Source organism: Eptatretus burgeri, chromosome 17 (genome assembly GCF_056783735.1).
Source record: "Eptatretus burgeri isolate ZD-2024b chromosome 17, Ebu_testis_v1, whole genome shotgun sequence".
Classification (NCBI taxonomy): domain Eukaryota; kingdom Metazoa; phylum Chordata; class Myxini; order Myxiniformes; family Myxinidae; genus Eptatretus; species Eptatretus burgeri.
Window position 1 is genome coordinate 2387787 of NC_140977.1, and position 27431 is coordinate 2415217.

At 43.3% G+C, this 27431-nt stretch overlaps 2 protein-coding genes across 3 annotated transcripts in view; both read right to left on the reverse strand.

The window, feature by feature from the left end:
- LOC147009084 (uncharacterized) overlaps positions 1–27431 on the reverse strand; it is a 288704-nt gene that overhangs the window by 228246 nt on the left and 33027 nt on the right. The window lies entirely within an intron of this gene.
- Positions 1658–27384, reverse strand: LOC147009088 (uncharacterized). Of its 2 annotated transcripts, none has more exons than XM_085862789.1 (3): positions 27357–27384; positions 22365–22508; positions 1658–4730 (listed from the first exon to the last, which is right to left on the reverse strand). In XM_085862789.1, exons 1-3 carry the CDS (start codon positions 27367–27369, stop codon positions 3280–3282), a joined length of 1608 nt encoding a protein of 535 aa, XP_085718915.1. In that variant the 5' UTR covers positions 27370–27384; the 3' UTR covers positions 1658–3279. The 2 variants fall into 2 exon arrangements, with proteins under 2 accessions (XP_085718915.1, XP_085718916.1); XM_085862790.1 differs by lacking the exon at positions 27357–27384 and adding an exon at positions 23108–26978.

Consider the following 27431-nt stretch of genomic DNA (forward strand, 5'->3'; position numbering starts at 1 on the left):
CACCTCACGAAACCTCTGAAAATATACAGATCTGGTAGATACTATGGGTAAGCAGTCCCTCTGGGGGACAGGGCATGAGGTCAAGAAGTGAATGCATTCAATGATATAGTGTCTCTTTGAGGTCCATCTCGTTTATTTGAAATTTAGTGCATTTGCCTTACGAAAATGGCGTTTTTGGTCAGACTTTTAACACAATTTGTTGCAGTTGAGTGAATATGTCAGCAATTGTAAAAAGCAAAAAAAGTGGAAATATAAATCAAATCGGAGTTAAACAAGGCCATGAGGCCACCTAGAACATTCGAGAAGCTTCACGTTCCACAAACAAAATCTCTATATGACCTAAATTCATCAAATTTCAAAGGATTTTCACGGAAATTTTTAGTCGTCTGAACCTCCAGAATGGTCAAAAAGTCCACATGCATAAGTGTGTCCTCTGTTACTTAATTGTTTTATTTGTTTTCCAGGTACGGCTTCAGCATGACGGACACCAGCGAGTACACGGTAGAAGAGAGACTGATTACTTGTGTTTGGGTTCATGACCGTGTGCAAGAAGGAGCAAGTTTTGAAAACATAAGGACAACATTTTCGCAGTTCGATAAGCCAGCTCCTATGATGCGTACATGGAAGAAGATGGCTTTTTCAACAGGGAGTGTCCTTGATTTAAAGCGTTCTGGTTGTCCAGCCCCACGTCAACGCCATGTGGACATTATTGAAGCGTCCTGTTCGAGATCACCACTGAAATCATCTCGAAAAAGATCTTCTGAGTTAGGCATTCCATGCTTAAAAGTCCAAAAAAATAATGAAAAATAATTTTAAGATTGAAGTCATTTAAGCCTGGATGTGTTGATGAGTTTTCTGATAGAGACTTGGCCACTCTTGAGGTTGCTTGCAAGGCTCTTCTGCCGCGATTTCCCACTATTAAATCAAGATGAAGCGTATTTTTTTTTTCAGATGAGTGTGCTTTTTACCTCAGCAATCAATCCAGGAATATTTATTTTTGGTGCAAAGAAAATCCTCATTTTGATGAGGAAATTAAACAGCAACCTGCTCTTGTCATGATGTGGGCAGCAATTTCAGAAGATTACTTGATAGGGCCATTTTTTTCGATACAAGTGTCAATCACGCTGCTTATTTGAACATTATTCAGACGTGGTTTGTTCCACAACTGCGTGAGAGAGGTCTCGAGGCAACAGCAGCTATCCTGCAACAAGATGGTGCACCAGCACATTATGCTCTCACAGTTGGAGAATAGCTCGATGACAAATTCAGTGGACGATGGATGGACGTGGATCTGAGATGGTGATACTGTGGCCTCCTTGAAGTCATCTTGACTTAATAACATGTGACAACTCGCTTTGGGGTATTGTGAAAGGAAATTTCTCATCTCTGCCTAACAAGAGTTGAAGACTACAAAGCAGCTGTCAGGAGCTGCTTTTATGACCTCCAACCCTCAACATGGAAGAATATGTCCAGGAGAACATGGAGAAAAATTCAAATTTGTGTGGAGAATGGAGGGAAGCATACAGATGAATTCTAACTAAATTCTAACTGTGCGCATGGGGACTTTGTGGCCACTCTGTACGTTAACAAATACCAAAAGTGAAAACAGAAATCAAATAAAACTCAAGACAGTAATGAAGCCACTTGGAAACATGTGGAAGCTCCTCAGCTCATGTTGCTTTATATATAAATCCACAATATGATGTAAAAACATGAAAAAAACAAAACGACCGATTTTCACAAACCTTGCTGCAATCGAGTGTTAAGCTACCTTAGCGACTGTGAAAAGTGAAAACAGAAATTGAATTAAAGTTTAAATAAATGCGAAGCCGCTCGAAGCAAAAACCAACTACATAGTACATTCTCAAGAGACAATCCTTTCCCACGCCGTAAAACACGATGTTTAAAACATTCATGTACAATCCTTATGTAATCTAATTCTAACAGCTTATAAGATCAAGCATGTGGTGAAATGCATAACTTCCATGAAAAAACTCATTTAGACATCTTTATTATGAGAAAACCGGTGCGGACTTACATCTATCTGAGGTCCGTCTCATGATGCCATCAGCTAGGCCCGAACTTAAACATTAATAACTCGACCATTATAAATACAGCCATTTGTAGCTATGAAGATCAGGCATTCGATGATATCAGTAAGGAAAGTGAAAAATAACATTTTGAGCACTTTATTGTGAAGAAATCGTGGCGGCCTGTTCCAAATTGAGGCATGGTTGAGCAAGCCAAAAAACATGGCGGCTTCAGACCCCAGTGAGGTAACTCAGAATACGCCTTAAGACCCCAGAGAGTGAGGTGGCCGACGATTGCCTGATAAAGGATATAATTAAATAAGGTCGTTAATTATCTTCAAAAGGGGTGTTTTAATTAACCCAAACACCAAATTTTCAGTCATGCACTTCCTTGGAGTTCCATTAGTATGCAGGCAAAGTTTCAGGCTGCTAGGTTTCATGGTTTTGGAGTTATGAAAGACACACACACACACACACACACACTGACGTTTATTAATATATATTCCTCCTCTGTGAATATTTTCTATTTGAGGAGATTGTTTTTCTTTGTGTTTAGTGCTGCCCCATTAAAATTACCTTAATCAAGGCATAGTCCTCAAATTATCTGTTCCCAGGTGTTTACCCTTTCTTTTCTCATGCCTTTCGTCTGGTGTATTCCATTGCCCATAATAATGTCCATTTTTCCTTCTTTGTCCAAATTTTCTTTTTGAAACTGACTCCCTCTTCTTGAATCATCCGATTTATGTCTTCAATCGCTTGTTGTCTTGCTTTGTCAGTTATTACCCTTTATTCTTTCCTGGGTCAAGTATCTGTGGATCATTGAAGCAACTGCAGTGAATTTTTTTAGTGGAACTCTTTCGGTCTTGGCTACCAGCTTTGTTCATTTCAATTGATTCATGAATCTTTCTCCTTTACCACGAGTCCCCCATGCGTCATGCGCAAAATACGCTTAACAACGAAAGATAATTTCCTTCTCCTCTGAGCTCCAGCTCTGGTCATTTAATCTTCTACGATTCGTCTGAAGCATAATAGTTGTTGGTGGTTGAACAGGCGACACCGTTTTAGCTTTTAGTTTTGGTGTAGAGTGCTGTCCTGCCATGAGGCAGGGATCCCCTTCCTCATCGGAGAAGGTGCAGTCATTATCCTTTTCAGCACACATTCCGGCTGCTCGGTGTGGCCGCACAGACCTACGCATCTGCATAGGAGGGGTCTGTGTCCCTCTTGTCATTTTCTGTGACTAATTATATTATCATTGTTTGGCATATTTTTGTTGCAGCCAGCTATATTGCTTTCCCGAGAGGCCACAGGGCCTCGTTTGATAGAGGTCACTGTTGGCACTCATCGGAGTCGTGCCAAAGCGGTACACGCCAGGGTTGTGTGTCTCCCTGCTCACTTTCTCCTCACTGGTTTGCTTAAATAGCTTGCTGTCGCTCGGAATCAGTTTGCTAAAATAGCTTGCCGTCGCTTGGAATCGCTCACAGGGGAGGTATCCACAACCAAACCCCCAAATGTATGTATTTTTCTCTCCCATATGTATCATTTGATGTTCAATTAAATGTGCCGATTGAGCAAACACCTTATGACACACAGAGCACTTGAAGGGCGTCTCTCCTGTTTGTATTCTTTGATGTTGTGATAAATTTGCTGAACAAGTAAAAACCTTGTTACACAAAGAACACTTGTAGGGTTTCTCTCCCGTATGTATTACTTCATGCTTTTTAAAACACGAAAACCTATTGAAGGCCTTTTGACACAAAGAACACTTGTGTCGTTTCTCTACTGCATGGACCTTTTGATGTTTCGATAAAGATGATGAAGAAGAAAATGATGCGCTGCACACAGTACACTTGTAGGGCTTCTCTCGTGTGTGTATTCTTTGATGTCGATGAAAATGGCATGAACGCATGAACCCCTTGTTGCACACAGAACATGTGTATGGCTTCTCACCTGTGTGGGTTTTTTTATGTCTTCCAAAATCAGAAGAAAATGTAAACGCCTTGCTGCATATGGAACACTTGTAGGGCTTCTCTCCCGTATGAATTTTTTGGTGTTCAGTTAAATGCGCCGATTGAGCAAACACCTTGTGACACACAGAACACTTGTAGGGCTTCTCTCCTGTGTGTACTCTTTGATGTCGATATAATTCTGTTGAACGCGTGAAGGATTTGTTGCACACATAACACTTGTAGGGCTTCTCTCCCGTGTGTATTTTTTGATGTTGTGATAAATTTGCTGAACAAGTAAAAACCTTGCTACACAAAGTACACTTGTAGGGTTTCTCTCCCGTATGTATTCTTTGATGAACTTTAAAACGTGATAGCTTATCAAAGCCCTTTTGACACACAGAACACTTGTGTCGTTTCTCTCCTGTATGGACCTTTTGATGTTTTGATAAAAATGATGAAGAAGCAAATATCTTGCTGCACACAGTACACTTATATGGCTCCTCCTGTGTGTATACATTTTGATCTCTTGTTAAAGATGAAAAGGAGGGAAGTGCATTCTTGGATAAAGAGGACTGGTTTGATTTCTCACTTCTGTTGATGTCATCGAGCGTCGTTGAACAATTTTTCTGAGCGTTTTCATCTAACATGCTACATTCGTTATTGTCACGACAAAAACTCCCGTGGTGATTCAAAGAAACTTCTGTGTCAAACAATTGGGAACAGTTGGTACAAGAAAAAGTTTTCTTTTGTTTCTCTGCAAAAACAATCAATTCACAAAAAGCGTCAATAAATCAAAATTACAATGAAAAATAATAGCAAATAAACAAGTATTTTCACTTATTACATCCCACATTCGTTTTACATCTGTACTTATCCTTTTTGGAAAATATACATATTGTCACGTGATCGGAGCTCATCACCACCCACAAAGCGCATTCCAGTGATGATCAAGAAGGTGACTAACACCCCATGTTATGCAGTAGGTTCCGGCTTGGATTACGGATGATTGGAGTAAACGGTTAATTTAACCAAATACTAAGGAAACTGACTCATCCAGCAATGTTTGTAAATGGAAAAACTAACTCCTGAGTAATATTTTATACAATTTACAAATATGAATCAAATTATCCTGATTGTATTTACTCTATCCTGAAACAGCAAATACACAGAAATAATAGTTCACCAAAATGTATCAGCACAATCTCTCGATTCCTGAAGCCAGGGTAATTACGCGATGTGAGCACACGATAATTGAGGTGATGGTTGCACGAATAGATAAAGGAGTGGTAATTAATTTATAATGAAGTAATTTGTGAAGCAGTGAGCGTGAGAGGCAAACGCACATCGGTAGTATGAGAATGAGCGTTCTGGAACAACCCCAATTTAACTTTATTTTTTTCAAGTGAAACATTGAGATTGAAGTGAAAGGGAAAATGCTCAACTTTTAATTCCATAACATTTAGTTCCCCCAACATATCATATTGTTGCTGGCCAGGGGTCTGGGTGAGAAGACCACTTGGGAGGGAGAAGCTATCTCGGGTTCCCACCAGACTCCCCGGAATCACAGGCCATCGCACACAGATAACTTTGTGACGCGCGGGTCGCTAACTAACCATGAACGCCAATAACTCAACCACATGACTTAGGGTCCTCCGTATAAATCGGTTACCTAATTATAATCACATGACCTAATTACCGGGGGACACACCCTCAGTACGCCTTGTCCGAACCAGGTCACCTTACTGGGTCAGATGCAGCCGAGCGACACTGCCAAGGACGTACCGGCTAAAAAGACGGATAGTTGGGAATAAAGTCCCGGCTAGGCTAGGATACGAACCATGCTGGATCAATGAAAGAAAAGACAAAAATGAGCTGGGAACATTTGTACATAAGCATTTATTACAGGCAAATGAGGAAAAATATGTGCCACAGTGAAGGTACTTTATTGTTGTGTGTAAGTAGAAATAGCAAGAAATGTAAGGTATGACAATAAAACAAGCAACTTACAAAGGCAGACACAGAGTAGAACTATCCCGATATATCTTCTGCAATCTTAACTTAAGCGAGGACAGGCGCCATGACATACACACACACACACGCACGCACGCACGCACGCACGCACGCACGCACGCACGCACGCACGCACACAACTCGATAAGAAGAGATAATGAGCAAAAAGAAGAGGAGATGAGGCTAACAATCTCGTAATACCTTGCACGATTGACTGACCACGCCACCCAGTACGTTTTGGGGGGATGCTCCGCTCAACGATCCCTCCTTGATAGTTGGCACATCATCTCCTGCTTGGCTTCGGTGCAGCAAAGCGTCTGCACTGATCCAGAGAATGGGTGCGACCATCAGGCGTGAGGGAGGGACTTTGGGTGGAGCCAGCGGCGAGTGGGTGGATGGAGGCGGAGTCAGGTGGGTGGTTGGAGCTAGCGACGAGGAACAAGCGGAGGTGGAGTGAGGTGGGTGGGTGGAGCCAGCGACGAGTGTTTGAAGAAGAAGACGGCGTGCAGCAGGCGCACGCAGAGACCAATCCAAAACCAGGCAAGGAAGCTGACGATATCCACGACGACGACGACAACTCTGAAGACTCTGACGACTCTCTCTGGACGGCTTCGCGATCCGTCCTTTATAGACTTTGCGGTGCAGGACGGGGTGCCGCCCCGAAGCAATGCGTCGTCACCTGAATTGGGCGCTCCCATTGGGCCCCGGCCACCACACGACCTGGCCGCCATGGCCGGAAGCGGCCTGACTTTACATCCGGCAAGACATGTCCAAGCTGTGGAATCGTCTCGCTCCGAACCCAGCGGTATGAATCGCCTTGCTTCATCTGTACACCATGCGGCCGGAGCGATCTGGGCCATATAGCATGCCTCTGCTTGGTAACAGCTGAATCGAGGCGGAGGTGCAAGAGGATGTCTGCTGTCCGCGGGAGACATTTGTGGCCGTGGTAGTGAGCGAAGACCGACGGTAAGACACTGTTGTGAACCAACGCGCAGACTCGAACAAAGATGTGCGCCATGTGCATCCGGTACAATGTGATGGTAAGATGCCATTGTAATCAGCGCACAGACCCCAATGAAGATGAGTGCTATTCGTGTCCCGTTCTGTGCGATGATAAATTATCACGAGGCTGCGCGCGGGTCCGACATTGAGCATGCGGTTATCTATCCCCGTGGCGATCTTCACAGGCAGTGGTGTGCGTGGTGCCGGCCCTGATCTGTGTCATGGATTGAAGGAAAGGATTGGATATAATTATTAGATGCAGAAATAAGTTGAAAAGAACACACCGCGTGCGTCCTGTACGGCGTTGGCATTTATTGTTTGCTTCTACTGTCGGCCTCCGCAAAGACACATTCTTATAGTGTGGGGTGTGGCTGCAGTTTTTACAGGCGGCCGTCTAAGTGCAGTGCCTGCTTTGATTTATTTCAGGAATAAAAGGAAAAGAGTTGGAATGAAGAGAGAGAGAGATGTAATCAGACCTAACTATGAGATCCACACAACGCACTTCGTCCCGTTTGACCCATTAGACATGAGGGAAAGGTCTAACTGTACATATATTAATGAAATAACTGTCTGGGGACCACTGTATGATGGATGCCATTGCCTTGGAGGCATGCGGTTTCCAGAACCACAACAATATCTATTTCTCCCACTTTTAAGTAAGCATTTGTTGATTGAATAATATAAATATATTTGACCCTCAAAAGACATCCAATTGTCACCCTCTCCCTTCCCCACATACCCCCGTTTCCCTCCCCTCTCAATTAGAGTTCTGTGACAACCCCAATTTAACATTGAAGTCAATGGGGGAAAGGGGAAAAATATTAAATTACCTATAACTAAATATTAAGAGGATATTTTATAATTTTATCAAGTAAGCATTTGTTGATTGAATAATATAAAGATATTTAATCCTCAAAAGATACCCCATTGTCCCACCACTCTCAATTAGAGTTCTGGCATATGAAGTGTTAAAACTTATGAAATCAACAGGACTAAAATTAGTCAAATAAAATTATGTATAAACATAAAAGAATGTTTAACCAGTCGTAACACCAAAAGCATCAATTATATCATGTTTTCCTTCTCCCTCGGTTTCTTCATCTTCTCTTTCTCGTTCAACTCTCCTCCTCACTATCGATATTGAAGTTGCTTTCAAAGTGAGTATTGGCAACACAGTTCTGTTTTTATTTATTTTTTCTTTCTCATTGAGATTACCTTTCTTTAAATATTTTCTGTAATTCATCGTTGTTTTTTCTAACTCCACTGATTTCCATATTTTGATATTAATTTATCCTCTCTTTCCTTCCTCTCATTTTTTTTTTCCTTCCTCAGCTTCCTCCTTAAGTTATTCCTCCTCAAAAGTACTCACAACCCTTATACCACCACTTTTGCCCCACAGAATAGTTAACACATGTTCATCTGGATTTTGATATATTCTTGCATCCATTTTTTTTTTCGTAATAGGAAACCAATGACTTATTCTGGATTTTAAAAAGAGATTTATAGTTTATCATCTTTAGAACTTTATCATTGTTGAACATTTCCATAAAATCCGCAATTTACAGGATTATCAACGTCATGATAAAGCCAGCCCTTTATTGAAAATCGCCACTTTTATGATGTGGAAAATATTTATGAAAATACCAAACACCTTTTTCTTGTAGATATGCTTGGACACAAAAATAATAATTTTCTTGAAGCTTAACTTCCCTTCTTACAGGTGTTCTTCCTGTCATTTAAATAAGAGGAAATATTTCTGGTTGAAAAATAGATGATGAATATTATGGCTGGAAATACTCCCCATCTTCCTATTACTAAATCAGTTTTTGTATTTTCTTACTATGAAAAATCCTGTTTTTTGTGTCTTTATCATACATACTGTGGTGAAAGTGTTATGCATTTTATTCACATTACAATCTATTGTTGTTTGCCAAAAGTGCTTCCACATATCTCATTCTCCACATCAAGCAGATAATATTCTTCCTTATGAGATTGATTTAATACTTGTAGGTCTTGTAAGTTTTATGACCAATTATAAAATGACCAATTATACCCGAAATCGTTCATATCATATCCCTACGGTTCTATTCTCATAAAAAAAAACTATACGTCCTTTATAAAATCGAATTTGAATTAGGACGTTGAATTGTGTAGGACCTGGTATTGTAACCAGCATTTCTGTATAATTAGAATACGTAGCCATTACATTTCAGGATATATATTGTGATAAAACATTTAATCTCACCAAGTCATTCACATCTGTAGGGCTTGAATAATTAATTAATTTATAAGCATTTTTCATATTAATATTTTGTGTTATACTATATTTCTGTTATTCAGCCTATGCCTTTGTATAATAATTTGATAAATCAATATCCAGCTCTTGAGATGCACCAAAGGTAGAACCATGCTTTCAAACAGGTCAATTATATTGTATTTAAAATTATATTGCAAAAATACTGATTATTGTTGAGATGAAATAATATATAACATATATAAACATAATTGTCTGCAACATTTGGAATTTAAGTATTGGACCTGAAATGTCTGACAAACACCAAGCTTCAAGAAATTTATAATTTCAACAAGTGGTGGAAGACCATAACTATCAAAATATTTGTCTTGACTTCTATGATTACAGACCAAATGAGAATGGTTCCCATTATTATCTTCTAAATTCATAATTTTATTATTTGTATTTTCAGACAACTTCATTAATTATTCTCATACAAATAACTACATTATCAATTTTGTTTCTCACAATATTTTAACATATATATTTGATGTATTCTTTACAAAATTCTTTAAACCAATTATTAATGCTTATTTATTTCGATGAAAGATCAGCAACATTCAAGTAAGTTTGTTGATTATTTATTTCAATGCTTTTTGTCCCACTTGTATTCCAGTCTGTTCCGGTTGTAGAATTTACCTTGAAGTAGTCTTCCTTTTTAGTGGCGTTTGAGATGATCATGGTATCATGCAAATCATAATTATTATCAATCACTTCCATACTTGTATTTCTTGAGTAAAATACACAGGCAATTGCTTTAGCTGATACACTAAAACTTTTGAAACCCTGACCCTATTATTTGGATTATTTTCTGCCTTTCTTGGGGAGACAATTGAGTTTTACCTTTCTTAATTTCTTTGATTGCTTGTAATTTATGAGATTCCTTTTGGGCATCTTTTATATTATTTATTGCACCCACAACATTTCCTATGGCAGAAGCAGTTGAAACTATTTGGTATTTATGTTTAAGAATTGTTAAACCCACAGTACACCCATTTGAGAATCGATTATCCCATCTGCACTTCGAAATTGCTCTCTTTTGTATGCTGAACCTGAGTAAAAATTGAAGTTTATTCCACGACAGTAACCCATTTTCTTGTGGAGACCGTGTGATGTAAATGTATATCTCCATAGCTGCTCTGATTCTCCTTGTGTGCCAGTGACGAATGGACGTGAGAAGTTTGCTGTCTGACTATAGTATGCTCTGATTATTATTCTGTGCATGATTAACTCCAGCTGATTTTACTGTTCACCTCATCTTTTATGTGCTTCATGTTCTTTCAGAATGGTGGTGAAAGTCCAACCAGTTTCACCAATGTAAACTTTACTGCATTCACAAGGGATGCGGAAAATGCCTGGGTAGTGATTAGAAGTCGGAGGTCTTCTGTCCTAATGTGTGTGAAGAATAGATTTGAGCTTGTGTGCCGAGTGATGGCATACTGTTATGTGGGCAGTCTTGAGAATGTGCTGAACGTGGTGTGATGTTCATCCAATGAAGGGGAGAGTAACACATGTGCTAACTTCTGGTGTAGGATCACGAGCTTTTATAAACCCTGCATCCATTCGTTACAGTTACTTCCTCCTGTCGATGGGTCCTGCTGCCTGAAACATTGAGGTCTACTTTTACTTTTTCTTCTCTTCTTTTGCATTGGAGTTTATAAAGTAGAAAGAATATAAATCGCTCTTTTAGGAGCTAATACATGGTGTTGTAGAAGTGGTTTTCCTATCAAAAAACATTAAAGATTGTAATCAGCTTAAATGAATAAAGCCCAACACAGTATATTAATTAAATTGACTAAGCCTGTGAAACATGTTATAATTGAAAGAATTCCATTGGAAAATATATATATATATTCATTCTATATTACATTTTGCACTCTATGAAACATATACATATGTTTCTGCTTTAGTAATAATGATTTGTTATGCCTACATTTCTATAAATGCCTAATTTTATGTGTCTGTGTGTTTAAAGGATTGCTTTGTACAAGATGTGTCTTATCTTGCAAATGCATGGCTTGCAAGATGATGTTATCGCCTCCTTGTCTTGCTACTCCATGAAACTTATTTTTTGCAACAGAATGCAGGGCTTTGCAAATGCAAACATTCCAGAACATTATTTCACATTTGAATGTTTTGCACTCTGTTTGATTTAAACTTAAATCAGTGTAAGTTTATGGCTCATTGGAGCAGCTGGTTCTTGCTATAGCGATTTCAAATGTGAAAACATGTATGGGGAATTTGATACTCATTTCATTTTTTACAAAAAAAAAAAATCATTTTTGTACCTCTCAGTGAAATATTTTAAGATGTAACCGGTCTGATAAAATGAAGACATTCTGCTCATATCACAATTTTAATCCAACTCATGTAATATGCTATAATTGAGAGGATAGCCGCATCCCAACCAATGATGCAACCAACAGCGAGAGAGAGAGAGAGAGAGAGAGAGAGAGAGAGAGAGAGAGAGAGAGAGAGAGAGAGAGAGAGAGAGAGAGAGAGAGAGAGAGAGAGAGAGAGAGAGAGAGAGAGAGAGAGAGAGAGAGAGAGAGAGAGAGAGAGAGAGAGAGAGAGAGAGAGAGAGAGAGAGAGAGAGAGAGAGAGAGAGAGAGAGAGAGAGAGAGAGAGAGAGAGAGAGAGAGAGAGAGAGAGAGAGAGAGAGAGAGAGAGAGAGAGAGAGAGAGAGAGAGAGAGAGAGAGAGAGAGAGAGAGAGAGAGAGAGAGAGAGAGAGAGAGAGAGAGAGAGAGAGAGAGAGAGAGAGAGAGAGAGAGAGAGAGAGAGAGAGAGAGAGAGAGAGAGAGAGAGAGAGAGAGAGAGAGAGAGAGAGAGAGAGAGAGAGAGAGAGAGAGAGAGAGAGAGAGAGAGAGAGAGAGAGAGAGAGAGAGAGAGAGAGAGAGAGAGAGAGAGAGAGAGAGAGAGAGAGAGAGAGAGAGAGAGAGAGAGAGAGAGAGAGAGAGAGAGAGAGAGAGAGAGAGAGAGAGAGAGAGAGAGAGAGAGAGAGAGAGAGAGAGAGAGAGAGAGAGAGAGAGAGAGAGAGAGAGAGAGAGAGAGAGAGAGAGAGAGAGAGAGAGAGAGAGAGAGAGAGAAAAAAGAATATCCCATTGGGAATATTCATTTTCATTATTACATTTGTGTTCTATAAAAGTGACGATTTAATGTGTTAATCAAATTGACTCGAACTATTTCGTTCCATGACTGAATAGCTTTTATATTCTGGTTTACTTTATACTTAAAATGATATTTTAGCTCCTATAAGCACCTGTTTTCTTATCACAGTAACTGGCTTGGGAAAGAGTTGAAGGGGCTTCTCCATGACCGTTATTTACTCACAAGCAGCTGTCTTTCATCATCAGTTAAATTTCTTCTCTTAGACCTTGAAAAAGATGTTTTTGCTTTTTTCCTATTGGATGAATTTTTCTGAGTTCATCCCTCCCCGCAACCTAAAGACAAATCACAAACACTTCATGATCTTGTTTTGCTCAAATGTCTTATTGCACCATCGTTTGTTTAAGTATATAAGGGCTTGAGTTGAGGCATTTAGTTTGAGGGATTCATCAACTGCATTCTGTGCTGCATTCTGTGCTGCATTCTGTTTATCGCTCCCATGTGCATGAATAAATCATTCAAACTCTGAACCTGAGGAACTGAATTCTTCTACAGTGTCTGTCAGGTCAGGTTCGATCTGTGACCTGCTACAGGTACCATGTAAACCTGTACTAACCTGTTCCATGGTCGGGTTGTCGACGACTAAACAGTCTCCCCCACCAGGTTTTCTGGTGAGGAGGGTGTTTGGATATGGACACCCAGCAGGATTAAAAACAAAACCTGTCAAAGGGCGGAGGAGCTCCTTGTGAGCCAACGGCCATCCATATCTAGTGCCCAACTGTGTCTGCGGACATCCTCCTGCAGTTGGGTCACTTCTTATTAGGAGGTTGGTGACAGGATTTGCACTCCGGCCACCGTAAAACCCTTCATTCCGCAAAACGCAAAAACGCAAAAAAATCTGAAAACCCACTCCGTGGGAGTACCTCCTGTGCAGCTTCCCTTCGCAGGGCAGCTCACCGGATGACGGGATTGGGGCAAAGCCTTCGGGACCCCCAATCTTTGATGATAGGAGGGAAACCACGGGGTAATATCCCTGGGTCAGATTGCGGGAGAGTGTGTCGGAGTGGTGCTGAGGTGTCGTCCACCAGACGGCGGTCTCCTTGGGTTAACCTGAGGCGGTCCCTTCGGGTGGGTGCCTGGAATGTCCTATCCCTAAGAGAGGATGATCACCTGTCTCTGTTATCATCTGAGCTCAAACGTTTGGACATTGGGATTGCAGCTCTCTCTGAGGTTCGGAGACCGGATTGCGGCGAGATAATGGTGGGTGGTTACACCTACTATTGGTCTGGTCGCTCTGATGGTTAACATACCCAAGGAGTTGCTGTAGCTGTGCCCAATAAGCTGACCCCAATGATAATTGAGGTAACACCGGTCAACGAGCGTATTATGAGATTAAGGATTCATCACTCCCTAGGTGTCATTTCCCTGATCTCTGTTTATGCTCCGACTGAGGCGAGTGATCTCACCGTGAAGGATGCATTCTACGCCACACTCGAGTCTGTGGTTGATCAGTCCCCCAGACGAGATACACTTCTAGTCTTGGGGGATTTCAATGCATCGACTGGAACTGATAGGGATGGTTATGAGGTGTGTGTTGGTCCCCATGGGTCAGGAACTATGAACCAGAATAGCATTAAGTTCCTTGACTTTGCAAGAAGTCATGGACTTAGGGTGGCTGGTTCATGGTTTCAGTGCCCACAAGCTCATCGCTGGACTTGGTATTCCAACGCTGGCGGTGTGGCAAAGGAGATTGACCATGTCCTCATTGACGGTCGTTGGAGGATGATCCAGAACTGCAGGGTCTACCAGAGTGCTCAGTTCCTCAATACTGACCACAGGCTTGTTGTAGCAACTCTAAAGCTGCACCTTAAATCCTGGAGAATGGTACCATCCCAGCCTAGGCTGGATGTTGCCAAGCTCAGGGATGAGAGAGTAGCTGAGGAGTTTGCGAACAGGCTGAGTGGACACTTGGGGGGTCTGGGTGCTTTGGGGGGTCCTGAAGAGTTGTGGAGCGCCTTCAAGACCACCGTCCTTGATGTTGCCGGTGGATGCCTTGGAGCTCACCGCAGGGCAAAGAAGAATTTTGTCTCTCAAGGGACACTGGATACCATTGACCAGAGTCGCAGGGCCAGGCTGAATGGCAGAGCTGAGCTGTTCAGGGAGCTGAGGCGTAAAACTGTACGTGCACTGAGGGTGGACAAGGAGGCCTATATGCGAGGAATCTGTGAGGGGGTAGAGCATCACCTGTGCACAGGTGATTCTCGTCCCGCTTACAGGGGAATTCGTGCATTACGTTCATCCAAGCCCATCCCTCGGAGCACTGCAGTTCGAGCAGAGAGTGGTAGGCTCTTGACAGAGGAGTCTGAAGTGAAGGCCCGCTGGGCCGGTTACTTTGAGCAGTTGTACCAGGCTGATCCCCCATCTGTCGAGTTGGACGTCAAGGGTGTTACAATCCCTGTTGCTGACCCTCGAATCAACTGTGGTCCACCTTCGCTTGTGGAAACATGGGCTGCGGTGAACCAGTTGAAAAGGGGCAAAGCTCCAGGGATCTGTGGCATCCATGCCGAACTTCTCAAGGCTGGTGGAAATGCTGCACTCGTGTCGTTGCATGCAGTTTTGTGCTCTGCCTGGAACACAGGCATCATCCCAACTGACTGGAAGAGGGGCCTTGTTGTCCCTCTCTGGAAAGGGAAGGGTGATCGCCAAGACTGCAACAACTACCGAGGAGTGACGCTGCTCTCAGTGCCGGGCAAGGTCTTTGCTCGGATAATTCTTGATAGGGTTCGCCACCATCTGCTTGAGCACCAGCGTCCAGAGCAGTCAGGCTTTACACCAAAGAGGTCAACGATTGACCGTATCCTTGCACTTCGTGTCCTCACCGAACGCAGACGAGAGTTTCGGCAGGGGCTGCTTGCAGCCTATGTTGATCTCTGTAAAGCGTTCGATTCAGTGAATCGGGATGTCCTCTGGAGGATTCTTGGTCTTCGTGGGGTGCCACCGAAACTGATCGATCTGATGTCTGAACTCTACTCTGGTACTGAGAGTGCTGTGAAGTGTGGTGGTACCATCTCTGACTTATTTCCAGTTGTTACTGGAGTTCGTCAGGGATGTGTACTTGCCCCCACACCTTTCAGCACTTGTATGGACTGGATTTTAGGGAGGATGTCGGAGAGATCAAGTTGCGGTGCATCATTTGGGAATGTCAAGATCTCGGACCTTGATTTTGCAGATGATGCAGTCATCTTTGCGGAGACTTTAGACATCCTCTTGGGGGCCCTCGAGGTGCTGAATGAGGAGTCAGAGCCGTTGGGATTACGGGTTTCTTGGGTCAAAACTAAGATCCAGGCTTTCGGTGACATCTTGGATGCTGCTGTCCTGTCTGTGTCTGTTTGTGGTGAGGATGTTGAGGTCGTGGAGAGATTCACTTACCTTGGCAGTGATATTCATGTCTCTGCTGGCTGCGAGTCAGAGGTCAATAGACGTCCGGGTCGGGCCTGGGGAGTCATGGATTCAATGGATCATGGGGTGTGGCGCTGCCGGTACCTGTGCGGGAGGACGAAAGTCCGAGTCTTCAGGTCCTTGATACTTCCAGTCTTGCTCTATGGGTGCGAGACTTGGACTCTGACCAAGGATCTGAGACGGAGACTTAATTCCTTTGGTACCAGGTCTCTTCGGAGAATCCTTGGCTATCGCTGGTCGGATTTTGTGTCCAACGAGCGGTTGCTGAGAGAGACCCGGATGAGATTTGTTACCTGCATAGTCCGTGAGCGTCAGTTGCGGCTGTATGGACATGTGGCTCGTTTTCCTGACGCTGATCCTGCTCACCAGATTCTCTCAGCGAGGGAGTCTCATGAGTGGAGGAGGCCAGTGGGCCGACCACGTGCCTCATGGTTGCAACAGGTTGACCATCATCTCAAGGAGATGGGGATGGGCCTGGCATCTGCCTGGGGGATGGCCAGACGGAGGCCCCTGGAGTACCGGCGGAAAGTGGACGCAGCGACGCGCTGTTCTGGCACATGCTCCCATACCTGACCTGACCTGTAAACCATAAAACATTTACTTTATTGCTATTCCACCATGGAAGTTTTTAAACAGCACTTAAGCTCTCCGAAAGTATTGATTGTATTTAATGATTTTATTCCTGTTGATTTTATTAGTTTTCACACTTTATATACCAGAACTCTAATTGAGAAGGGAGGGACAAAGTGGTGTGGTACAAGGGGGTGTATATTGAGGATTAAATGTCTTTATATAATTCAATCAACAAATGCTTTCTTGATAAAATAATAAAATATCCTCAATATTTCTTTACTCGCAAATACAACCCGTCGCTTCGCTGACGGGAATATTAAACGGGGGGGTTGGGTTGGGTGGGATGGGGGGGGGAGTGAGGAAGGGAGGAAGGAGTGAGCAAAGGAGAGCGAGGAAGTGAGGGAAAGTTTGGAAGGGGGGAAAGCGAGGAAGAGGGGAGAACAAGGAAGGGGGGAGAGTGAGGAGGAGGGGGTGGGGGAGAGCGAGGCTTCACTACATGTCGCGATACACTCTGGAAAGGGGGAGGGAGCAAGGAGCATAGGGGAGTGGGGAGGGGAATGGGGTGTTCTGGGCACGTGTTTGATAGAGGGATGAGGAAGAGCCGGAATGGGGGGAATGGTCCCCCTATGCCGGTATTAGTGCAGGTTTGAACGAAATTGGGTATGTTAAAACAGCATGTTCAATCGGGTCATACTAAACAATGCACGACACCATTCAGAGAAGTCCTTGGAGGTGGAGGGACTTTGGAAGGAGGTAAGAGTGAAGGAAGGGGAAGGGAAGGAAGGATGTTTTCAGAAGGGCGTTTTCCTTCAATCGGCAAAAAAGCCATGCCAGTGTTCGTGCCTTTATTTAATTTCCACACACACGATAAGCTCTAGAATCTCTTAATCTGAGCTAAATTGCAGAATTGATCCATGAAAAAAATCCAGGAAAATCCAGGAAAAAAAATTCAGGAAAAAAAAGCTTTCATTTGTCCAATTCGCACATTTTTTGACATCCCTTCCTCTCCTCAACTTCTGGAGAGTTGTACCGTGGTGGAGGGGGTTTGGGAGAAGGATAGCATGAGGGAAGGGGAAAGAAAGGCAGCGTGAGGGGAGGGTAAGGCACCGTGAAGGGAGAGGAGGGCAGCGTGAGGGGAGGGGAAGGCAGCATGAGGGGAGGACAGTGTGAGAGGAGAGGAGGGCAGCGTGAGGGGAGGGGAAGGCAGCGTGAGGGAAGGGTAAGGCACCGTGAAGGGAGAGGAAGGCAGTGTGAGGGGAGAGAAAGGAGGCGTGAGGGGAGAGGAGGGTGGCGTGAGTGGAGGGGAAGGCAGCATGAGGGGAGGGGAAAGCAGTGTGAGGGAAAGGGGAGGGAAGGGGAAGGCAGTATGAGGAGAAGAGAAGGCAGTATGAGGGGAGGGGAAGGCAGCGTAAGGCCAAGGAAAGGAAGCGTGAGGGAATCGGGAGGGAAGGCAGTGTAAGGGGAGGGTAGGCAGCATACCAGGGCATTACCGGGGCGATGAAACGTGCCCAAACAGCAACAGTTTCTTTTTAACTGCCGTGTTCTATAAAAAAACTGGGCAAGAGCATTTAAAAGTTAAAACCCATGCTATCTACCTGGCAAAGGCCTGCCTGTCTGAATGCCCCCACCCATATACGCATTCCTCCACCCTCCTCACAGTCCATGCTAACTGTGCATGTGCACCAGTGATATACTCATCCTTTCACTTGCACACATGCACAGAATTTCACCACACCTGCATTGCGCAGTGGCATGTCCTGCGTGGCTTCGATGCCACAGCACGTCTGCTCCCCACGTGCAGAAGCACATGGTTCACGAGACGGCTGCATTACCTTCTCCACAGCGCCACACACTACAGGCACGAGTTTGAGTTTGATTTCAGATGGCGTGCCCGCAAAACCCATGCACTGCACACATGTAACCAAGCATGCAGGCATGCATACACCCCATGGAGTCATTTGTACCATGTCTGTGTGTACTGTCTACATGCCTCTTAATTTTCAACAACTGCCGACTATTAATATATTGCAGCAACTATTAGTATATTTATATAAATATTGTGTTATGAAAGCAGATTGCATTAAACGGAAAAATAAAACTGTGTACATAATTACTGGAAAAAAGGAACCCTCATGGACTGTATCACCACGTCTTGCAAAAGCAGGTTAAAGAGCATGGTGTTAAACGAAGTGAAACTTTCTGCACATTCCTTAATCTTTTCTTCATTCAATACAATCATCCGAACAGTAGAAAAAAATAATCTTAATGCTTTGCTTAAAGAAATACACTTAGTTATAAAAATCGCTAATTTGTTAAACATTTACAGATTTCACTCCAGATTTTGACATTTATTTAGTCCATGAGATCCAATTCTCAAATAAGACATAGTATGTTGATTATATATTTTAATTAGTCTGTGAGAGTAGATAGTGTTTCCAAATCAAGGCATGTTTGAATAGGCCAAACAAAATGGCGAATTAAGATCCCAGCTAGCTGACAGATGGCAAACCAAGGATGATGCCTTGCTGAAGGATAATTAAATAAGGCCGTCTTTTTGACCCCCATTAATCCACCCCAAACCCACCTCCTTCAAATTCCCTGCCTTCCTTCCCAAAAGTTCCCTGTTGTGTAAGGTCCTGAAAGCCCCTGTGGTGTCCATCTTGTATACCCCGTGTTCTCCACCCCATCCCTCTCCCTTCCACGGATCTAATGTCTTTGTTCCCCACTGTTTTGTCCTTCCCTCTCCCACCCCTCTTGTCTCCTGCCCATCTTGTTGTGTGTTGCGTGTTAGCTCTCATACGAGCCTCGACAATGTATACAAATAAATAAATAAATAAATAATGCTTACTTGAAAGTGGGAGAAATAGCCATGATAGTTTTGGGGAAATAAAAGTTTTGAGCATTTTTCCCATTCTCTTCAATGTTGTAGCCATGTAACTGCTCCAGCAGCAGTGACGCTGCAAGCCTGGTGTTGGCTTAGTGGTTAGGGTTGCTCGCTTGGGATATTAGGGTCCTGAGTTTAAGCTCCGTGGACTGCTGAATTAACACCAGGTGGGGTTAACTCAGTCTATCTTCCTGAGGCTGTGAAATGAGTACCCGTGTACTGGTATAGGGGCACAGCATCAGCGGCATAGTCGCACCCCAACAAAATGTAAGCTACCCGGCAGCCAAGCTGCCATATGGAAGTAGAAGAAGAAGAAGCACCGATGCTTTGTATAGAGTATGTCACATAACGATACTTGTGATTCAAAGCATAATGGTCGCCTACTCTGAACAATCAAAATACTTTAAGAACATGGTGTTAATTTATCTATTCCTTTCTCAACACCTTCAAATGGAATATTGATTGAATGAAGCACTTCTTCCTTAAAAACTTTTAGTTTCATGAAATGCTTAAGAGGGTGTAGGGCAGCTCGGAATCATAGCGAAACCCAATCCTTATCCCTGTGTCATAAGAGGCGATCAGGGTTGCGTCAGGAAGGGCATCCGGCGTAAAACCTATGCCAAATCAGTCTGCGGATCATAACGGATGATCCGCTGTGGCTTTCTCTAACGGGAGCAGCCAAAAGAAGATACACACACACACACGCACGCACGCACGCACGCACGCACGCACGCACGCACGCACGCACGCACGCACGCACGCACGCACGCACACACACACACACACACACACACTGTATTGAATGAAAGGGTGTCGAGATTTGAGCTGGAGACAAGCGTTTGGCTCGGAGGGGGTGGCCTTGACAAACCAGTAACATGAAATGCTTAACTTTCATGATTTATACATCAGAAAGTGTTCTTCTTCTTCAACTCGATATTTCATTATCTTCTTTTTATTCTTATCACAACACTTATTTCCCAAACCTGTCTCACTTCTAAATACTATGTCCATCGACTCTCCTGAACCTACAGCACAACTTTCCTCCGTGCCTTCAACAATCATTCATTCCACCCATCCCATGAAGTCTGTCTCCTTCTACCCAGATTGGGAATTTTGCCATGATAATAAATTCCCCTTCATGGTTTCAAATCTCTCCATATTAGTACACTCCCGCACATTTCCTACACGTCTGCGTTCTCCCAACACCACCCCATTTGTGTGTCACCCCTCTTCAGTATCCCTCCACTTCGTCTCCCCTTTCTGCATCCACCTCACATCACCTCTCAACGGTTCCCCCCTTCCCTTACCTCCCCCTACATTCTCCCCTGTGCCTCCCCCTTACGATCTGTGAACTTTCTGATCCGGATTTCTGCCAATGACAAATCCTCCCTTCTGAACTTGGTGAGGAGCAACTGCCCCCCCCACCCCCACAAATGTCTCCTGCTATACCTCTGCTCCAATTGGTTCATCTGAGAGTCAAATCTTCCTGGCTATTCTCAGAGAGCCGCTTCAGCAACGCGGAGTCTGGCAGATCATTCAGGCAGGCTGACAAGGCCAGCAAGCTGCAACCTTTACTTCAAGACTGGTCTCCGATATCAGCCACCCCTGATATTAATGCAGCCTGGGAATTATTCCACAGAAACCTGCTCTCTTTTATGCACAGATCCATCTCAGCACGTCTTCAGTTATCATACCTTAACTTCCGCCCATGGTACACTGAAACCTATGGTGAGGCAGTTGCCTTGAAACAACTTGCCTTCTCTTCCTGGAAAGCAAATATGACCGAAGGCAACCAACTGAAAGATTGAACTTTCAAGCTTGTCTCCCTCCTCCAAAACCAGGTGGCACCTTTGTAAGTCAGTCTCGGGCAACCCTTGACACTGATTCTGCAACTGGACTGGATGGCATCAGCGCACGTGTCCTAAAAACCTGCTTTGCTGACTCTTACTTTCATCTTTCTGCTCTTTTCATCGTATCATTTCCCTAGGTCATCTTGCAGATGCTTGGAAGTTAGCTAAAGTCACCGTGTTACATAAAGAAGGTGCAAAAACGGAGCCATTTTCGTACAGACCATCAGTTCACGTCTAATCATCAGCAAGGTCACCAAATCAATCATCATAGTGAACGTCAAATCCTTCCTTTTCTCCAATGTCCTCATTTCATATTATCATTTTAGAATCAGACTATCACTCCACCTTGGACATGCTGATTCTACTCTCCCAACATCAGATCTCATTTAGACATGAGACCAGGGGCATCTCTCTTGACATATCTCAAGCTTTCCATACAGTCTGGCACCCTGCCTTGCTTTCTCAACTACTCGTCTATGGCATCCAAAAGAAAGAGTATGGAAACATCGCAATGAGGAAGTTGCTGGAGAGTAGTTTGGGAAGAATAATGAAGATAAAATAATGGATTGGGATGAATGATGACCATTGGATGGTGGTAAGGAAGTAAACACCTTGAATCCATGAAGGGAAGAGTAAGTTTGACCAGACAGAAGGAGATTCCAAAAGTGGGAGAAAATGTTTAGGATCCAGAGATCTCTGGTTTTAATAATTCTAGGAGGGAGATCGTACGAGTTGCACAGATTCTGTTGTGGGTGGGTGGGTTTGGTGGGTGAGGAAGAAAGGGAAAAGTGTGTGGAACTAGCCCTGGAATCTCTTTGTGCTTGATCATACCTTTGGTTTTTAATTATTTGATTGTCAAGCTTTAACTTGTCCCAACTTGTACAATGGACTTTTCTAACTTCGACTTGTCCAAATTATTTAAATTATGTTTAAATTTCAATACGATTTTAACAGTGTGGGTTCTTAAAAAAGTCTTAACAATTGTTCCCTAACTGAGTCTGTTCAATCTGAAGTAAGGAGCCATTTAAACAGAACAAAATCCTGTTTGGTACTTTAATAAATCAAATATCCTCATTACCAAAACAAACCTGAGTGAGCACATATTATAGAAATGGATGATCTGTTGATATGTACAATCTGAAATTGAAACATTTCATCGTAAAGAGAACAAGTAGAGCGGTGGTGTGTGTTGTGTGCACGGCTCCGATTACCTTCGAGCAGATGAGTAGCATTCCTCGGCTCTCTGGGAGAGGAATCACGTGGTTCCTGTTTTACACCCTCATTGTACAATGCATCCTGGGAAATCTGAAGAAGGTCACTTTGGAAATTTTCTGCCTTCACTGGATGACCTTCACCTGAAAACAATGTGACACGAGTTCAATATGGGAGAGAAAAGAGTCAATTAATTCATATACAGCAAGAAAAAGAGCAGTCAGAGATTGAATACTCTCAGCAGGACTTGTTTTTGTGGAGTGCATTTTGTGTGGAGATTGTGTACTGGTGTGTTACGTAATTGATAAAAGATATAACTAGAACTGCCACTTTACATCTATTGGCAGTGATGACCGGGTATGAAGACATCCTGCTTTGATGATATTGACCTTGACCCATGATGTTTTGTATTCTTATTCAATTGGATTTCGAATGTGTGATTAAAATGAATTCAATTCAAATCAAATGGAAGACCAAAATAGGTATAGTCCTGTATTGGAGTCACTAGAAGGAACCCAAACAAGCAAAAAGCAAAGATGAAGTCATCAGGGGGAACCTGGAAAGGATTCAGGTTTCAGCCGCTACTCCTCTACCCTCAAACCCATCCAGGCGCAGCCAAGTGAGCCTTACAGAAAAACTTTTGCAGCAATTCACGACTTGTGACTTCGTTACTGGAAGCATAGAAAAACAAAATTGAATCAGATTTTTTTTAAACAAGAAGGGCACTTGGTTAAGCACATACCTCCACCGTGCAATGCCTGATCTTGTAGAACATACCGGGCCAATTAAATTTTTGATACATCATGCTATTTATTGTTTTTGGCCCCATTTCTCAATGGTGAAAAGTCACTTTAATTTTTTTTTTTGTTGTTAATTCTCGTATCCGGATGGGGATCTTCACCAAAACTGTAAGCCTGGTGTTGGCTTAGTGGTTAGGGTGGTGGCTTGGGATCCTCAGGTCCTGAGTTCAAGCCCCGTTAGCCACTGAATTAAAAAAATACACCAGGAGGTTGACAACCTGTCATCCTTCCGAGGTCGGCAAAATGAGTGCCAGCATGCTGGTATACTGTGTCAATAGCCAAGGAGACTGCTCAAGCAGCACCAACACTCTGCACAGAGTATGGTCCCAATCTCCTCCTCCTCCTCCTCCTCTCTTTCCCACTCTGCTTCCAGGGTACTTGCTGCCAACCATAGGAGCAGCGAAGGCCTGCTCATGAGAGGGTCTTTCCCCTGTTGGGGTACACATCCATGTCCGCTATTGATCACCACAGGGGACGGAGTAATATCATTAGAAATGAACAGGATAGAACCAACATTGTAAATATATGTGGAAAAATTAGGGGCCCAGACCGGGAAAGAGAGTGGCACTTGTATATGTGGAAGAATTGCGTTGCTCAGCCATTGTGTGATGGGGCATATCTGTGGTGGATTGATTGGTGTGTCCTCTGGGCTCAATGTTCTTGGCACGTTGTGGGGTATTTGTAGTCCACACTGTCCTCGTTTTTTGGAGTTTGCACCAACCAGCTTCTGCTTTTTGGATAAAGTGGTAGTATTGAGTGGGAAGTTTTAATGTTTCTTCTGTGAATCCATCAGTCGTGCTTTTGCAACTAAGATGCCAAGATTCCAAAATTTGTCGACGGTGTTTGTTTGGCATGAGGTCCAGAATCTGCATGTTGCTTCCATCATACCTGTGACAGGAACGTATGCAATGATGTGCTATGGCTGATTGTGAGGTCTTTCTCAGCGTCATCGCTCTGGTATGGTTGTTTATCCTTCGTTTTAAGTTTCTTCACGGGAAGTTTTCCTCATTGTGATGCCGAGTCTGGGTAAGACAGCTGAACTTGTGCTCCCTCCGCTGAAGGATGCGCACCACTTTCCTCAGCTGTACTCAGCACTGCCATTGTGCTTCTGGTGTTAAGCCCTGGTCAGAATTCACACCATGTTGCATGGCTTCACTCCTTTCCGACACCAGGACTGCGTCCTCATTTATTTCTGCTCCTCGAGACGCCCCGTGTTCCAGCTCCTCTCGTGGAGCTGCTCTAGCCTTTTTTTCCTCAATCAGCTGTTATTGAGGGGAAATGGTAGTGCTGAGTCCTCCAAAAGGGTTTGTCTGTGAAAATTTGTCCTGTGAAACTTTCATCCAAAGTAACAGTCAAATCACAAACTCATTCAATGTAGCATTGGAGGCAACTCTCGATCTGGTGATCATTCATTTTGTGTTGACGACTTAACTTACCCTTGTAATTATTTTAACATGTTCATGTTTTCCATTGGGATATTATTAGCACCTCCCATTGAACTTAGTCCGAAACGGGGGCTTATGGATTTGGTCTCGATTTTCGTGTCCGTGCGTGCGTGTGTGCATGCGTGCGTCCACAACCATATCTCAGACATGCATGGACTGATTTTATTCATACTTAGCACAAAGACAACATGTGATGGTATACATGTGCACGTCATTTTTTTTTATCGACAACAGATCCAAGATGGCCGGCTGGCGACCATTTTAGTTTTTTAAAAAAACCCGGTTTCGAACACCTCAACCATTTCTCGGACATGCATTTATCTATCTTGTTCAAAGTTGGTGCGTAGATAACGAACGATGACTTACATAAGCTCGTCATTTTTTTTCGAGATCAGATCCAAGCTGGCCGACTGACGGCCATTTTAGTTGCAAAAAACCCCCCGATGTTGAAGACGTCCTCAACCATTTCTCAGACAAGCATTTACTGATATTGTTCAAACTTGGCACACAGATAACGAATGATGCCTTGCATATGTCATATATTTTCCGAGATCAGATCCAAGATTGCCGGCCGACTGGTGGCAATTTTGTTACTTAAACGTGTCCCCAACCATTTCTCTGACATGCATGGTCTGATTCTGTTCAAACTTTGCGCAAGCACAGTACACAATGGCATACACTTGCACCTAACTTAATTTTTGATCTGATCAAAGATGGCTGACTGGTCCACTGGCAGCTATTTTAGTTGTAAAAAAAACTCCAAGTGGAACATGTACTCAACCATTTCTCAGATATGCACGGTCCGATGTTGTTCAAACTTGGCACACAGATAACGAAAGATGGCATACACGTGCACGCCATTTTTCTTCGAGATCAGATCCAAAATGGCCGACTGATGGCCATTTTGTTACTTAAACGTGTCTCCAACCATTTCTCTGACATGCATGGTCTGATTTTGTTCAAACTTGGCACAACCACAGTACATGATGGCACACATATGCCCCTCACTTTATTTTGCGATCTGATCAAGGATGGCCGACTGGCGGCCATTTTGGTTGTAGTTAAATCTCGGCTCGCACTTTAACTCCATACAGCAAAATTACTAAAACAATGGGGGTATGAGATTTAATGTCTTTTTTACTTGTTTTCAACAAATTTCGGGTTTGTTTAAAGTGTGATCGTTATATTGGTGTTCTTGAAATGGCTGTTCCCATTTGTTTGCACTGTCTCATCCAATGCACTTTCTTCTGGCCTCTTAAATGATATCTAAACCACAGCAATATCCATTTTTCTTTTTTTGAGCAGTATCTTCTTTTGTTTAATTACTTGCTCTGGGACATTCTTGTCTGTAGGTACTTGTCTGACAGCAGAGGTTTTTTTCTATTCTGTAATTCTGTTGTTAGATAGGTATTGTGGATTGTTGATACTACTGCGGTTATCTATTTAATTGAGACAGTCTTTGCTTTTGAGGAAATTTTTTACTTTAAAAAATATTTTAAAATATTAACCTTTGGACGTCTCACAACCCCCACTTTTCAATCCCCAACACCCCATCTACTTTCTTCACAATCCTCTTGTTCAGTCATTCAAACTCCTGGGTCTCACTATCAGCCATTATTTTTCCTGGGCAAACCAAATGTCAAAGTTGGCCTCCAAAGTCAGCCGCCGACAGGGCAGTCGTACAAAGTCATTCTTCGGCACACCTGAACTCAGATCCATTGACGAGGCTTTCATCCATAGCTTGATGGAGTGCTGTTCTCCCCTCTGGGCTGGCTCCCCTGCCTCACATCTTGCTCAACTTGACATTGTGGAAAGAAAGCCCTTCAAGATTATTGGAGTTTCCCGCAATGAAGTTATGGGCGCATCACTTCGTCATCGCAGACAGGTCAGTGGTCTCTCTGTCTTCTGCTGCTGCTTCCTTTCTGGTTTTGCCCCATCTGCCCTTTCCATGCTTTGTTCCCCAAAGGTTTCTGCAGGGTACACAAGGTCCACCATCAACCCCCTTCTGGTAAAATTACCTCAATCCAGGATCACTGCTCAACTCCACTCATAAGTTCCTCTTTTTCCACCAATTTCCACATTGTCTTCAATCTCATTTTTCCCTCCAGGTTTTCAAGACAACTTTTCACCACCATCTCAGATCATCCCCAATCTAAAACCATTATATTTTCTACCCTCGTTAACCCCACCGTAATCCATCCTCCTTCCAAATTTCCAGTTTTCCCTTCTGGGAGTTTCTTTCCTTCTGTATCCATCTTGTCCACCCCATGCGTCCACTCCTGCCCCCCTCCTCCCCCATTGTTTGTACACATCTGCCTCTATCCTTGACTTCATTTCTGCTGTTTGTGTCTCTGTGTCTCTGTCTCTCTCTCTCTCTCTCTCTCTCTCTCTCTCTCTCTCTCTCTCTCTCTCTCTCTCTCTCTCTCTCTCTCTCTCTCTCTCTCTCTCTCTCTCTCTCTCTCTCTCTCTCTCTCTGTCTCTCTCTCTCTCTCTCTCTCTCTCTTTCTCTCTCTCTCTCTCTCTCTCTCTCTCTCTCTCTCTCTCTCTCTCTCTCTCTCTCTCTCTCTCTCTCTACTATTCCCTTTGTCCTGATCTGTTCAGTGTCATAATACTACCTTCCACGAGCCTCGACTCTGTATTCAAAAATATAAAAAAGCTTCAAAACATTCTCCTTTTTTGTCCATCCTCCATGCACATAATACACATAATAAAGGAAGGTCCGCTTCTCCTCGACAAGCAATCTCACCTCTTTTCGGCATATTTTCTTCGGAGCTTTATTTGTATTTTTGGGTCAAGTCACACCCCTTCATCATTCTGCTTC

What these genes read in the sequence shown, in the direction of transcription:
- LOC147009088 (XM_085862789.1), bottom strand. An exon ending in TGCTACTCATCTGCTCGAAG is followed by an intron (nt 4,731 to 22,364) that starts GTAATCGGAGCC and finishes TTGTTTTTGCAG; the next exon opens with AGAAACAAAAGAAAACTTTT.